The sequence below is a fragment of the Athene cunicularia genome (assembly GCF_003259725.1).
Source record: "Athene cunicularia isolate RWA chromosome 17 unlocalized genomic scaffold, athCun1 chr17_part1, whole genome shotgun sequence".
NCBI lineage: Eukaryota > Metazoa > Chordata > Aves > Strigiformes > Strigidae > Athene > Athene cunicularia.
Genome location: NW_020799122.1, coordinates 4,554,859 through 4,571,189, shown reverse-complemented (window position 1 = coordinate 4,571,189; position 16,331 = coordinate 4,554,859). Strand labels below are relative to the sequence as shown.

The window sequence follows — 16,331 nt, the reverse complement described above, 5'->3', positions numbered from 1 at the left end:
ATATGGCTTACTCAGCTTCTGGAGGCTTCTCTCCAAATATCTGGTATCTCTCGCGGACAAGCTGTATCCTAGGGAGAAAAAAAGACATTAATTTGAAACTCTCCACAAGTATTTTCCTTCTCTGGCTGATTATTTGATCTAGTCAGTCATATGATGGACATGAAACTCTGAAAAATGTAACTTTAAATTAGTATGATATGAAAACAGTTTTTTCATGGAAAAAAATTCTGAAGATTCTCTTCTCAACAGCTCTTCAAAACTTGCTGTTGTTTTCACTATCACAGTAGCTCATTTCATCTATCTATGGATGAAGCTAAAGACAAACACTACAGACGCCAGACCTGAAAATAAAGCCATACTGATTTAAGAGTGGGGTTAGTCTGCATTTCAGAACTTCACCATACAAAACAACAGCAGATGAAGGAGAAAGAGAAGTGTGTTTTTCCATCCAAAATCTCAAAAAAACTGCCAAGCTGATCACGAGGACATAACCAGGGAAGGGATCCCAAATTATAAGCATGGATGGATAGAAGGTCAATACAAATAAGCATTAAGAATTTTTCAGAGAACAGGCAGTGGACAACTTAGGTAAATTTCTGTGTAGGAACACTGTAAGTGGAATTCCTCCTTCCAGGGGTCTTACCTTCTTGTTGACATCTTTTTCTTAGATGACAACTTACTGGTCATCTTTTCCTTGGGTGGTGACTTCCTGGTGTGCTGAGCCGCACTGCTGTCAGTAGTGGAATGCCCAGGGCCTGCCTTTGATACCTTCAAGTGTGAATCCTTCTTTAATGTAGGAAGCATTGCTTTATAATTAACAAGGAAAGATGAAGAACATCATGTAAATGCCAACTGAAGTCTTTTTGTTGGGATGGTTATATGGTTTCTGTTCTCATTTCTACGTTTCTTTACACCATTAAAGGGACAACTGCAGGAACAATCATTTCTTGCGGCCAGAACTGAAGAAACCCAGCAGTGGCAACACCAAATCAAGGTTGTGCCCTGGGGCATGAGTAATGGGAATGTTCTAGAAAATACATAGTAGATGGGAGGAGATTTAAAACCACATTCAGTCAGGGAGTAAGAAGGAGAGTGAAGGGGCTACAGTTCATAGTCCTGGCTGGGATGGGGACTCGGGAATGTGGCTGGAGGAGTCAAGCTCTGGAGAAGAGAGACAGGGAAACGGGTAGGGAACAGCTGGGGTTGCCTCTCACTCATCTCTGAGTGAATGATAATACACTGAGAAGGATCCCTGATCCCCTACAGATTTTCATTACTTCCCTTCTCCTTTTTTTCCCACCCCTTTTCTCTTTTGCTATCACAAATATGGGTACTCTTTATAAAATGATCATCTTATTGCAAAGTAAAGATAGCCAAGAAAAAAGTTGGGCTGCATAACTCTCTCAGAGCTAGCATGTAAGCCACTGGCGTGGAGTATGCTAGACCTGCTCAGGGATATGTTAGGAACTACAATTTAGAAGAATGTAATATATTAAAAGAAATGCTGGCACACCTGGTTGTAGTGGACGTGAACGATCTTTCGCCTGCTTTGGGCCTGAAGATTTTCCCGATGGTTGAATGCTAAAACAAAAAAAAAAGAGCTAAGTGGCTATTGAATACCCTACCATATTCTGTTCTATACTATAAAATATTACATGTTATATGGAAAATCACCTAAGTTCTCTATCCCTACCCTGTGCTAATTTCAGTTCCATTTCTGAGATAACTTTTAACAGACAGGATTACTTTTACAACGGACAGTGTAAAGATAAGTACTTGCATGGGAGTAACTAATTGTTTAACTGGAATTTCAGAATTTCTACAAGCAAAACTGTGCATTAAAATATGCGTTTGCAAATCACACACTTGTCGTGCTGTTCATTTCACATTTTGCATGCTCATTCAACTATGCAGCATGTAATCACCTTTTAATTAAAATAATACTACGGAAGACAAAAATTTAATACCTAAAATCTATCATGACGCTGTTATCTAGATGTCACTTATCACTCACGATGGGGTATTTCTGGCTATTAGAAATTGTGCTTTTAAAAGAAAGTAGTCTCAGCTATACTGATTTTTAAAGCTAGACTGAACAGAAAGTTTGTAGTAGCATTACCTATGAACTACATGTTCAATTGTTCTGTATATACAAAGGTAAACTACAAACTATGGATTCAGGAAAACCTTGATATGTTTCTGGAATGTCAATTTAAAAGATACTGTAGTGAAGCCCCTTGTAGCGTTATCGTGATCCTCGTGAAGACAAGAGATATAGATAGCAAAGAAAATAGAAAGACAGTGACAGAAAAATACTTTAAGGCAAACAAGTACTTACTCAAGTAAACTTTTGATAACACCTATTGCTAAATCATCAAGTGCAGACTTTCCCATTCTGCTTGGACTTAACAAAGGATGTTTTTCAGGATCCATCCCCATCAGTGCCACTCTGTTCTCATTTCTGAGACGATGGCAGCAGCCTCTTCGAATGGCAGCATCAGTTGGACCTTGTAACTTCACATCCCTTTCAAGAGGGGTAAGGTCCTCCTGAAATGGGAAGAAAAATGAAACCCTGTTGACTGTGCCAGGCAATTAGTGAAAGCATTACATGTAGTTACTGATTATAAAAAGCAGATCTTCCAAACATGTACTATTTTGCTTCACAAGCTGAAAGATTTTTATAATTCTAGCAGTAATATTGTTACAGCTATACAACTCTGAGACACTCAGAAGTAGTTATGAGTAGATTCTCGTAATTATCATAAGCAGTATTTAAGTATGTACCCTTCAAACAATGATCCTCTGTAGATTATCAAAATAAAGACAGACTTTCCAGACAAGGAAGTTAAAAAAAACCCAAAAACCACAACCTGATTAAAAAAAAATAATCTTCAGGACACATTTGATTATTTAATTATTTAAAGAAACCCTGAAATATGTGTCTGTGGTTAGTGATATATCTCGAAAATAAACCCTCGCTGAACTGTGCGTCTTTAACATTTAATAAACTCAGTGGTGATTGATTTACTCAGCCTCTCAAAAAAGCTGACCTAATGTCGTGGGTAGCTTGGCATAATGCAGCATCTTTCTTCATTTGAAAATTCAAAGCACGGATTTTGAAAAACGTTTAACATATACACACATAAAAATTCACTCAATATTAAATAAAATATAGAGAACTTCAATGCTCTTTTACCTTATCATGAGGCTTCACTGCTTTTACCCGCACACAGTCAAGGTACTGGCTCCTCTTCTTCAGTTCTTTCAGCACGACTTTGACAAAATCATGCAGTTCTTCAGAGGTCAAAGCCTGAAAGATATGACAACACAGATGGCACTTACTCAGCTAGCTCTTCCAGACTTTTCAGATGTGCTGACTGTTGCGTACAACATCATTTGATTATGTCCTGTCACCATTTCAATGGCACATACATGGGAGCAATGAGATTGTAGAGAGGCTGAGGTTTTTGTGGGCAAACAGGGAAACAGGTACAGGACCTTCCCGAGCAAAAATTCTGTGGTCAAGTACCTCTGTCCACACCCCACCCCACCCCAAATGTGTATAAACATAAGTCTGCCTCAAAAATATTACTTTACACATTAGACAAACATGCACAGTGAATCAAATTAGGTATCATTTTGTGCTGATTAGAACTTACTTCTTTATCTGCACTAGGATTAGCATAAGTGTCTCTCTTCTGACGGAGCTTATTGAGAGAAGACTTCAGTGTTTCTGCTTGCATATTGGAATTTGCTACCTAAAGCAGAAGCAGATAAGGGTGAAGTGAAATCTCATTCAAGAGATTTTCAGAGGCTCCACTTTGAAACCACTAGACTTGCTGGTAAAAGCACTCCATCACTGGTATTCAGAGGAGAGGCTGAAAAGCAGTAATTCACAAAAGCAACATTTCACATCCTTTACTGCAACACCCAAAAATAACGGTCTCTTCAGGTGTACATACTCAACTTGCTGCAAGATTACAGTCTTCCAGAACAGCTGCAGCAGCAGTAAAGGCATTGTTTTAAGCTTATAATGACAGAAAACAGGTTTGGAACTAATACAAAAAGTCCCTTAATGTTTCTCCACTCTGAATTCAGCCAAAAATGTCTTCAACGGAATAAAGGAGAAATTATTATAATTCGTTTCAACAAAGTTCTGATGTTTCTGCACATACCTCTGATTTGATTTGAACTCGTAGATTTGTCAGAAATCGTCGGATCTTCTCCATAAATTCTCGATTCATAAAGATGTAATGGAATCTTGTTTTAGTCTGGTCGATAAGTTTAGTAGCCTTTAAAAATGCCAGAAACAAGAGACAGAACAGATTAGTCTTCACTTTTTAAAACTTAAATAATAGAGCTCACCATTTCTACTTATTTTTTCCATCATGCAATTAATTCCATCTGCCACACAGAAGAGTCTTACAGTCCCAATCTGGGAGCAGGATGGTTATAAATCACATCAAATATGCGAATATAATACATAATTTGAAAGAAGGAAACGCCACACACCTTTTCCAAGCAGCTCGATTCCACTTTTTCCATATCTGCCATGATTAAACTTTCAAAAGTGTCAATACGCTTGCTTTCCTTCTGAAGACGCTTGCTGACAGACTGTAGCTCCTCAGCAGAAAAGTTACCTCCCTCCAAAGATAATCTGAAAGCAACCACCAAAGTAAAAACAATTGGTTACGAGTCTTCCTCTTCTCAAAGACTAAAACACAGATATCAACACAGATGTGATGAAAACAGTATAATAATTGTGGCTTGACAAAATGAATTGGTTTTTTTTTTAAATAGCAAACTAGATGAATAACAAAATAAACTTTAATTTTACTGTTCTGCCTATGCAGCAAACACTGATGCCCAGAAATAGGTTACTATTTATAAACAACACTCCAATAAAACTTCTATACCTGCAAGCTTTGAGAAATTCCGCATTTGAATCCTTTAATTTTCCTAAAGAGTCCTCCAAATCCTTCCTGTAACTCCTCAGGGCAGCCTGGAACACTTCCAGATGGTTCTGTAGCTCTGTCTGCATGCTGTTGCTCAATGAAGTTAACCTAACAGCAAATAACAGAAGACAGGGAAAACATGTAGAAAGAGGAGCACGCGTTACGATTCAGAGACTGCTGGCTGTAAGGACACATCTGAGAACTCAAGAGAGGTTTAGTATTCTGAAAGCAACTCGCTGGACTGTGACTGTTTTGATGAGCATCCAGAAGATATCAGCAAACAGCTGATGCTACAGAAGAATGTCCCTCAAAACCCATCAATTGCTGTTATCATGCAGGTTCAGTGAACTGGATGGAACCTCAACACAGCAAACATCTTTTCTACTTTAAGGCTGCCAGCGGTTTGAAGAGATGAAAACTGTCATCCATTCAGTACTGATTTTAATTTCTTCAGGGAAAGATAAAGGAAACAAAAACTCTTTACATCTCTTTAAAGTTTCACAAAACAGTCATCATTAAAAAGGAACGTAGATTCAGAATGCAAACCACAAACGTCTCAGCAGTCGGGAGTATTCAACTGTGGGACGTCACAGCCAGCAATACCTGTGGCACACTTACTTCTCGGTCCGAGCAGTATTGAGGTAGACAGACTCCATCTCACAGATTCGTGAATGTAAGTTTTTCATTAGGTTATCTTGCTGATCATAGAATTTGAGAAATTCAGCTTTCTCCTTTTCCAGAGCTTCCACCACCCCTGCACAGTGGTGCTCCAGGCGCTCTTTGTGATGCACCAGTTCCGCTGATAAGAAAAGAAATTTTACAAGATAGTCCACGGTAAATGACAATAATGACCAGCACAACCAGCAGCCAACCTCTTGTCAGAATGAGCAATAAAATAACCTGAGCCACATCTTGGAGTGGCTAAAACATACAAATAAAATACATCCGATTCTTTTTCTTTGACTTTTCTCCTTGTGTTGGTTTAAGCCCCGCCGGGAACGGAGACCACGTTGCCATTGTCCCTCCCCCACCCTCAGACACAAGTAGGGCACAAACCCCGGCTTAAAATAAGAAGCAATTTAATACAACAGTGTAATAAGCAATCTGAACAACAGCAGTAGCAATGATAACAACAATAAACAGCAATAACAATAAACAAGACAAAAGATATACAGAGAGATACCGCAGCGGTTACAGACAGCTCGCTCGTGTGCTCCCCGCTACCAAAGCCACAAAGGAAACAAGTTCCCGCGCTGGACCTGACGTCAGCATGGTATGAATAACCCGGCTGGAGATCCCTTCCCTCTCTCTGCTGGGGAAACTTAACCCTATTCTAGCTGAACCAGGACACTCCTGTGTTTGACATCTATATCCCTGGCAGCTCCTAATCCAAATGACAAATATCTTTTGTTTGCTCTAAGCCCTCTTTTCCCTTTATTTTTCAGTCACTGCTGACATTATCTCTCTGTTCTCAGTCTTGTGGCAAAGATAAAGGATTTTTTATTCTTCATGGAAAATAGGCTTCTCCCTATTTTTGTGAAAAGCAAAACCAAAAACTTATTTGGGTCTCCCTTCTGGAATGATAATTGGATGAATCAAGAACATGCTGATCAACCTCAAGAAAACTGCCAGAAAAGGCACCTGTGCTCTTTGCAGGAAAAAGTGGAATTGAAAAATTATTTGCTTGCTCTCCCAAAAGAGAATTTTTTACTTTATATGTTAAAGACCAATAAACCTGTCTTAAGTAGGTTTTTTCCACCAAAAAAGAATACTTCTTATACAAAAAAAGAGTTCTGATTAGTGGCCAATCCATTGCCTCTCAGTGATATTCCATATAGCTAAATCCTTCCTCTCCTGTATTCAGAAGCCAAGCCCTGGCATTTCATCTCTCCCAACACTTGCTAATTCTTTTTCTGCCACACTTTTAATAATAATTTTTGTACATTGCAAACTCTTGTTAAATAATTTCAAGGAGAATGAGGATTCACAAATACTGACAAGAGAAATGGAATATTCTACATCTTTTACAATCAAGTCACTGATCGAGGCACTGCTGGGAATTTTCCAAACATAACATAGCACAAACCGGTAAGAGCTATAGAAAAAAAATCTTTTTAAAAATAGATGAGTAACATATTATACTAGGAATTAGTAGACACTCAACTGCTTCCTATTGCCATCTACTACTGAGTCAACTGATGCTGAAAGAGATTTTGGGCCACTTATGATCATCTCTAAATGAGAATACGTAATGTTTAGAGTAAAAAACGTCAGTACCGGCTCTAGCATTGCAGATGTTTGTCTCAATATTCTCACACCTCTGTTGATGTGAGTGAAGACGCATCTGCAGTTCCGAATTCAGCTCCTCTTTCTTGTCAGCCACAAGGACATGTGACCTGGACACGGACTCTGCAAACCACTTCTCCAAGTGTTCAAAAAAGCAAAGGCGAACCCTATGATTGAAAAAAGAAATATTCCAGTGAGGAACAATAAGTAATAAACAAGAATATATTCAATATATCAATTCCAGGAATTTAACTTCTGACTCTAGGAAGGTGCAGTTTCACTACCACTTGCACCATACTGGCAGAGTTTCTAAGCTGGCTGCCCTACTGAGTACCAGGCATGTTACCTTCATGACTCTGCAGGGAATTTGGGCAAATTACTTGCCTTTCTGTACTATGTATTCTCAGTAAACAATTTTCTGTAAAACATGGATGTTCTGTAAGAGGTGAACGCTTGTGTGGTACTTTGAGAGCCAAGGATAAAAAGCAATATAAAAATTTTCTCTTACTTTTATCGATTTAAAAAGTGGAATGACATCAAAATAATTAGATACTTTTATGCATCTTTAGTCTAATGTTTCTTCCAAACAGCTGTCTATTACCTAAAGGGAAAGAAAGAACATAAACTGTTTTCTACTAACCTTTTCTTCAGATCTACAAACATGGTTTCATTGATAAGTGCATCCTTCAGGTACACTGGCAGTGATCCTTTACTTTCATATTTGGTAAAATAAGTCTTTGGGATGCCAGTGTCGGTCTCTTCAAAAACTGTGTAAGAATTTCCACTAGAAGTGGAAAAAGTCTCATTGTCATTTTCGGAGCTTTCTGCCTTGCTGCTGTTGAATACATCCTGGGAAACAGACGGAAATCATCATCTGTTACCTTTCAAGATACAAGTATAGAATCCACAGTGCACAAGCTAATTGAGGAATCCTAAGGATATTAAGAATAATGTTCTCATTCTCAGTTCATACAGAGAATAAGCTTGCAAGTCTCAACCAGCAGAGTCATCAATGTTTTAAAAGGTTTTTGTTATGGGACTAAATTCAGGTAACTAAAGACCTGAAAAAAACAGTACTTCAGTACAAATACAGCATAAATCATTCACCATGGGCTAAGAATACTACAACGAAAGAAAGATATTTTAAAAAAAAATCCTATACAAAGGTTTCTACAAGGATAAAAGTAGTGCAAAAGGAATGGTTATAGACAGTTTCATACACTCCCTTCGCCCATAAAATGATCGAAAGCCCTAACAGTCCAGAAATAAATGAAAACAGTAAAGACTCTTGTGTGTTTTGTGTAAAAACTAAATCTAATCTGCTTTCAGGACTTTAGACTTACCTCAGCAAATAGACTTCCTATTCAGCATTATTTTGAGCAAGACTCCCTCCACCTTCTTGCTCACTTACCTGTGTAAAGCTTCCCCCTAGTTCTGCATGCTCAGCTAATGTAAATTTTCCCCAAAGTGAAAAATGAATACACCAGTAAGATTTTAAAGCAGAAGCAGTTTGTGTTCTTTATACCTGTTTGAAGATTTCCTTTACATGAAAATACTGGCTGATGGAAGTACTATAGGAAATCAATTCCTGCAGAACAGCTCCTGGGTACGGTGTTACTTCATCCATTAGAACTTGGCTGAATGTCCCGTACCTGTCAAGTTTAAGGCCACCGTTTAAGAGACTCAAGTATGTTTAGAGATAAAATGAAATATGACTGCAATGTGTTTAAATCCAAATCTAACTTTTCAACCAACCTCATCAAATCTTTAGGCTAAACATTGTACTGTATCTGTTTAGCCTGAATACAATCACATCCTGGCTTATTAGTAGAGATTAGTTCATTATATAAATACGTAAAAGTTAAGCACTATTCATAATAAAGTATTTTAGATCTTCCATTTTGGATGGGAAATTATCCAAGACCTGTGCTTACATGAGCAATACTAGAAGTGAGAGGTCAAATTACTGTCTTTCATGTTAATTCTGTACCATGCTCAGCTGTGACTGAAGCTTTTCTGTTTCATTTTCATTTTACTTGGAAATGAAAACTAATGGTTCAAGCTGAGTCTTGATTCAGGAAAAATCAGTGTTCACACCTGTTTTTATTTACATTTGCTTTGTCTCCTATACACATTATGGGGAATTTCTGTAAGCATTCAAATGTTCAGACAGATTACATCCCATCTCTGCAACCTCTCACTGTATTCTCCACTCACCTAAAAAGGTACGTTACTTTTGGGTAATTTAAAATTGTCCTAATGAATACAAAGAGTACTGAACCAACATAAATTACACAAATATGGAATTCATGTTGGTTCTAAGCATAATTAGAGTGTGAGGTTTGTGCATGTCTGTCTATCTGCCTCTCAGGTCCACATCACTCTTCTAATACGTCTCCAATCTGACAGAAAAGACCATCCAGGTGTGAAAATACAACTGCTTCTTCTCTGGCTATTTAATCCTCTGACCTGGTATGTGCCAATTCTGAGGTGATTTTTAAAGATGCAAATACCTGATCATGAGAAAGGTAACAGAAAGATTACCAAAATATATCCTCTGCCTATCTGAGAGTTTTTAGTAACTTCTAGTCCTTGTGACTTCGAAAGAGATCAAACAGGTGAGCCCAGAGCACAGGAGATAGCACAGATCTACTTTCTGATCCTAGTGATTCAAGGGTCTGAACTACTACTATGGGTATTATTTGCCTTAACCTTGTTCAATATGGAAATTATTTTCTTTTACATTCTTAGGTGTAGCAAGCAGTGTTTTTCCTTCACGCTTCAGCATAAACAAGAGCTAAGTAGTACAACCAACATTCAAACGTGCTTTACTTGTTAAGTTTGTGCTACAAAATTCATACCTAGCTCTAATGTCATCTAAAGAAGAAAGGGCACTCTTCAAATAAGCCTTCAGATTCTCCTCAGAGCTCGCTGTTTTCATTTTTTTCAAAATTATATCCAGATCAGCGTCCATCCTCTAAGGCCACATAAAAAAAAATAAACCACGGTAAAAATGATTTAGTAATTACTAAGATGCCACATCACCATTTAGGATTCAAATAATTTAATTATATACATATATTCTACACCAAGGAGGGAAGCTACCTTACCAAAATTCATCTATTTTGAAGATCTTTCATAGATAATTAACATCTTTGACGTTGCCACCCCAAGCTGCATGATATACCCATAATATGAGAATGTGATGTACAAACAAGTCTCTATATATACCTGTACAAGATCTTATGAGCAACAGAAACTTGCAGCCACTTAATACAGAAAATATAACCTTTATCACCACTGTCATATCACGAATAAGATACAAACACTCATTCAGTGTGAATCAAGCTGTTAGCAAAATATGTACCTGACAGAATGAAACTACCCTGTAGAAATTCCAGTATTAAGCGTCAAAGATGACATTTTAAATTTTATACCAGCTATTCTGAATTCCAGAGGGTTCTCTGCACGAGGAAGTCCTTTCTTTACATCATACCACATCCTTATTTTTAGGTTTATACCTGTATTATGTTATCCTGCTTCCGTCTGCATTCATTTAACTTCTTCTGAAGGTCACCTTCCTGCTGGCTCAGTTTCTCTTGATGGACACCCCAGAGACCCATGGCCTCCTGAAAATAGCTGTACAAGTCTCTACAGCTCTGCTCGTTCTGGTTAGCCAGCTCCTTGAAGTCTCTCTAAAGATATATATGTAAGTGAAAGTTATTATTAAACTGTTTGCTGGAAGGTGAAGTAAATGAGTAAGGGGATCTATGCCATGCTAAAAGGCTGTCTAGAAGGACACTATCAATGTTCAACATGGCCTCTTCTACTTGGAGAGGAAAAAGTAGTCTGAGTAAACTGGTTAAGAATGCACATTTTTGTTCTAGAGGCTGAGCTATCAAAACTCCATTTATTCTCTAATTCTGCAAAGCACTAAATCCTGCATATGCCCTGAAGTCTCTGGCCAGCTCTTATTTCAGGAACAACTGCCCAGCCATTTTCATGTACAGAATTATAAGAGATAGGATTGAAAGAAATTTGGGAGATCATTTAAATCTATTCCTCTCCCTCCAGGCCGAGTGAGCTATACCTAATTCATCCCTGACAGCTCAATATAAATATAAACCAAACAATTATGAACTGTTCTCCTTGAGGCACTTGACCCACATTTTTTATTTGTGGGTCAGGTGTTCAGTCACACTGTGGACCTCTTTCTAAGATGACATCAATAGCCTAAGATGCATATGGCATTTCAGGCAGCAGCGCAGGAAGAACAGACTCCTCCCAGAGAGTAATAAAAAGAGATGTCAGAAACATACGTCCATGTGTTCCAGTTCTTCTTCAAACCGATTTTGTAGTTTCTCAGCCAAAGGCAGTAACTCAGAATTCACAATTTCTTCAGCCTCTTCTTGCGTGCAAAGTTTCAGATTCAACAGGTTATTCTAAATGAAAAGCATGCTAAGTTACTGACATGAACATAATAGAACATCAAACACTGTGTGGCTTTTAGAGACTATAGCTAAACGTAGTGTTTCTTCTTTTCTTGTGAATGCGTAGAGAAAGATTCAACCTCTCAGAACTCACATTCTGGTAGTAAGCAGGACAATTCTATTCGGACACAAAGGGAGAAACTGAAGCAGAGGTGTGGAATTTCTTTCCCAAAATACAGCAGACTCAGCACAAAGGCTGAGGGTTCTGACCCTGGATCCTCTACCTAAATGCAGGACAGTACTCCCTTCATTACTGGCATTTGTTACTAGTACGAATACCACATGCTACTGTGAAACAAAACGGACAGCAAGTTTTCTAACAGAATAAGACAGAGGTTAAAAAGTCATTTCACTTGTTATCTCCATCTTTGGTGGATCCTCAAACCTCAAACAACACATTTTATACCATTACCAACAATCCTTCCAAGGCTCTGCAAAGCTACGATACTAACCTTGCATAGCTGCAATTCTGCCAAACATTTTTGCTGAACCATCTCATACTGGAGGCGTATTTTTGTCACAGACTGCACATGGTGGGTATCTGAAGGATACGGAAGAACAAGCCATTGTAAAGATTTCTGGATTTCACAGTGGAGTGTGAAATGGAAACATGCAGAGGACCTGTGCTGAGTCCCAGCACAAGTAATATATCCCAGTAGTGTCTTCACACTTGGATGACACTATCAACCAATAAAACATGATGTTTTAATACAAATATTTTTATCATTATGTTTCAAAGTAGTGAGTTATTTACAATTGCATCAATTTCTTTGCTACTACACAGGCTACAAACAGGACGAGCTCTGGAGAAAGAGAAGGCAGACACACGGAGGGAAGGCACATTACGGGCCTTGGAGACAGGAAGCATCTCACGTTCTTCCCCTCTCATTCTCCAAGAGGTAAAAAGGAGTATTTCTGATGACTGAAAACTGATCTGCATTAAAATTAACCTTCTGATTTCCCCAAATTAATTCTAACCAAGTCAGTTCCTGCTGGATCTCATCATGCAAAAATGCTTGTGCTGCCAAAGGGCAGGCGGGGCAGTAGCCAGCTTGTTTCAGTCGTGTTGCCAGCTCTGAGCAGCTTAGAAGGGACATGGAAACCGACGGAACAAAGAATGTGGCAAACATATACTTTCAAAGCAACTGTCTGATTCATTACTGCCTGGAAAAAAAGGAAGAATTGTTTGTATTCCAGACTGCTTTTAGGATTTCTCAACTTACCCATACTTCTGTTCACGTTCTCCAAAGATTTGTACCATTCACCCACATCAGCTTCTGTGTGTGTTGGAGGCAACAAATCGCTATCGAAACAGGAAAAAAAAAGTCAGATATCTTCAAGTATAATCCAGTCCTTAAAGGATAAAATTATGAATCAGAGTAACCATACTACTGTGCTTTATTTTATTTACAGCCATATCAGCAATGAAAATAAAACAAGGTGGCTGCTGGTTTTCAATGCCACTGTTTACTGACAAGGAACTAACTGTGATCTATCTTGTTGCTACATACACTGTAAAAGCAAAACTGTAAACACTAAATGCACTGCACTCAAGTCATCATCATCTTGTTAGGATATCTAGCAGCGCTAGATTTCTATCAAGACTCCTTTCTTAATTTATTATACCAATTAAAAACTCACACACACAAGTAATGCCTTGACAAGATCACCAGGTTTTATCTCTCTACCCATCCTTTTCTCTGCCCCTTTCTACTACATTTCAAATGTCAGATTTACTTTTTGTGTTTCTGCATTTCGAGCCTTTCATCACCCCTACTGAGCATAACTAGTGCAGTGAAAACCAAGAATATTTTTTTTCCATTAAAAAAAGCTTTACTAAAGAAATTTAGGCTCTGCCTTACTGCTGCAGTGTACAGTCCCACACTGAAAAGGAGCAAAGTGGTGCATTTTGTAGTCAACTTCCTCATTAACCCTAGCAAGAATTCTGTTTTCCCTTATTTCTGTTCTCTCTTTTGTCATACCCAAGGTGCTGCAGAAGCTCCAGTCTTCTTTGGCTAAGTAAAATCTGATGTGTGATCATATTTTCCATTTCTGTTTTCACAGTTGGGGGATTCTGTATTTCTTCATTTGCCATAAATTCCCTGTAGGATGGAAGAACACATTGAAGTAAATAGTTGTTTGGGAAAATTTCATGTTTGAAACACAAATACAAAGGATGACTTATACATACCAGGTTAAAAAATAAGCTTTTTAGTTTTATAATGGAAAAATGATCAAATACTACTTATAGAAAACACAAGTGAACAGCAGTCACTTTGCGTTATTCAGAGTCCGAAATTGTAACATTTCTGACCTGAAACTGTGAACTACATTGTTCTTTTGGATGACCTTCCAGTCCTCGACTCTGTCTTCCCATTTCAATCGATGCGATAACTCTTTCATCATGTCTGACTTCATTAGGTTGAAGAACAGCTTGGCAATTTCCCTCCGATTAGATAACAGGGCTCTGTTAATCGTCTGCACATTAAAAAATAAAAACAGGAATAAAAGCAGCGTATAACGTGCAAAAAACTCCGTAAATTACTTGTTCTATGTAAAATGAGGGAAAAAGAATACAGAAGAATAGCACACAAAATAGAAATCTCTCGTGTATTGCAGGTAGAAATAATGAATTTCAGTTGGAAAAAAAGACATTCTGGGAATATTCAGTTTGCTATTTTCTCACAGGTAAAAAGAGACTCTCAATATGAAAGATTTACCATGGCCTTATCATCCATGAACTTGTGAACATCAGCTGATGAGAAAGCACCAATCTCCTCCAGTGTCAGAGTATACTTCCTCAACACACCTGTTATCTGTGCAATAAAAGAAAAAAATTTTAAAAGTCTGTACAGCTCAAATATCAGTTTCTTAGGTCAAACACTGATATGAACAAGGCAATTTTTGTCCCTTGAAATAAATTCAGTTGGCAGATAGACAGACTGAGAAGTGAATCTTAACACACCTATCTTAAATACCGATTTTTGTAACCATTCATAAAAATAGTAACTAAAACATTCCATTTTGTTACTACTGAACTGATTATCTGTGATAACAGTGCTCTGCAGACAGCCTGCAATCTGAATTTAAAAATCGAACCGATTGTCTGTCAGCTATCTGTAGTGAACCCATCAGTGGTTGTTTTAAGCAGACAAGAAATTTTAGCAGATGTGGTCACCTCTGGTATTTTTCATAACTACTCCAACACAAAAGTTACTGGTGATACAGTTGGACCTATTCATCATGTCTATGTTACAAAGAGAGGACAAACTGACACAGGTATAACAGACAGATATTTTTTGACTACAAGGACAAAGCAGCAAGGATTTCCTCATGCAAATCCTTATTTTTTTTATCTGAACATTTGTGATGTCCCATGACCTTCCACTCCTGTGGAAACAAGCTACTCTCTGCACCCAGAATTATGAGAAAATAATCATCTCATGCTTAAGTAACAGCTATTAAGACCACAGCTCACTTCACTGGCTCGACTCTTTTCAGCCTTCAGGAGGGATTCATCCATTTCTCTTATCCACTTCCTTCTGGTCAAGCATTCCTGACGGATGGTATTCCACAGTTCTTCCAAACCCTGCAAGATGGATTTACTCTCAATCTCATTGAAAAGTAAATGTAAAAAAAAAAAAAAAAATTTGAAAGCAGAAAAAAAAAAAAAGAAGGCATTTATATCTTAAAACCACAGCAAGACATAAGAAGCACTGCTGTGCAGACCAGGTACAAATAACCAAAGATGGGACAAGGACATGAGTTGCCTTACTTCAACCGAGAAACCTTTCAGAGCAGCATCCAACTCAATATCTTTAAACAGAAGTTCAATTTTTCTGTCAGAATCCACCAGTTTTTTATGAAGTAAGCGTCCAGGCTCCAAAATAAAGGGTTCCATCTCCTGAAAAGGTAAGGAAGTCAGTCTGAGCTTCTGAATATTAGGCCCTGACCTCAGTTTAGTACCCTAGACTACCCAGAGCACAACATCCAGCCCTACCCTGGCAATGCAGGCAAGCTCATGATGCAGCGAGGTCACGGCTTCATTGTGACGGCCTCGCTGGCGCTCTGATAGATGTTCCAAGATACTACTACTCCTTTCCTCAGGAACTGCCGAGAAAGAAAAGAGGATGATGTAGTGTGGGGCTGTTGCTGCAGAATACATAGTGCATGCACAGTGAATCACTAAACCCACACGCTGACCTCTGTAGTGTGTGCAGCTATTACAGTGCGTGACTGCTTTCCACAAGAAGGGAAATTTATGCAAATGCAGGTTAAAAATAGCAAGCATGTTTTAAGATTTCCTTTGATTTGATTAATCTGTGATTTTCAGAAGGATAAAAGCATGGAAGCTAGGAACTCAGTTCAGATGCAAAAAACTGCAGCTTCCAAGAATGAGATCTGCCTACACTGTAACTAGAACGTACCTTCTAAACACAAACTGTGACCTATCAACAGTTTTACAGCCATTTTTCCGATTATCAGTAGATTCTTCATCTTAAAAATTACCTACAAATCATCACATATGTGTCACTGTGCAGGTTTAAGCCTTGCCGGGACCAGAGAGCACGTTGCCGTTGCCCCCCCCCCCCCCCCCCCC

The 16,331-nt window shown here is 38.3% G+C and overlaps 1 protein-coding gene across 1 annotated transcript in view; it reads right to left on the bottom strand.

Moving 5' to 3' along the window:
- The window catches only part of CCDC180 (coiled-coil domain containing 180), a 33,201-nt gene that overhangs the window by 8,064 nt on the left and 8,806 nt on the right, over positions 1-16,331 (bottom strand). The window contains exons 5-28 of the mRNA XM_026860514.1: positions 15,732-15,841; positions 15,507-15,635; positions 15,210-15,320; positions 14,452-14,547; positions 14,046-14,209; positions 13,714-13,833; positions 12,955-13,034; positions 12,184-12,272; positions 11,561-11,683; positions 10,763-10,936; positions 10,103-10,218; positions 8,767-8,893; positions 7,882-8,090; positions 7,233-7,408; positions 5,574-5,754; positions 4,917-5,063; positions 4,513-4,657; positions 4,176-4,292; positions 3,660-3,758; positions 3,197-3,310; positions 2,339-2,547; positions 1,514-1,581; positions 644-806; positions 12-68 (exon numbers count right to left, since the gene is read on the bottom strand). Of these exons, the coding sequence (XP_026716315.1) occupies positions 12-68; positions 644-806; positions 1,514-1,581; positions 2,339-2,547; positions 3,197-3,310; positions 3,660-3,758; positions 4,176-4,292; positions 4,513-4,657; positions 4,917-5,063; positions 5,574-5,754; positions 7,233-7,408; positions 7,882-8,090; positions 8,767-8,893; positions 10,103-10,218; positions 10,763-10,936; positions 11,561-11,683; positions 12,184-12,272; positions 12,955-13,034; positions 13,714-13,833; positions 14,046-14,209; positions 14,452-14,547; positions 15,210-15,320; positions 15,507-15,635; positions 15,732-15,841 (3,124 nt within the window). The remainder of the gene's footprint in view (positions 1-11; positions 69-643; positions 807-1,513; positions 1,582-2,338; positions 2,548-3,196; positions 3,311-3,659; positions 3,759-4,175; positions 4,293-4,512; positions 4,658-4,916; positions 5,064-5,573; positions 5,755-7,232; positions 7,409-7,881; positions 8,091-8,766; positions 8,894-10,102; positions 10,219-10,762; positions 10,937-11,560; positions 11,684-12,183; positions 12,273-12,954; positions 13,035-13,713; positions 13,834-14,045; positions 14,210-14,451; positions 14,548-15,209; positions 15,321-15,506; positions 15,636-15,731; positions 15,842-16,331) is intronic.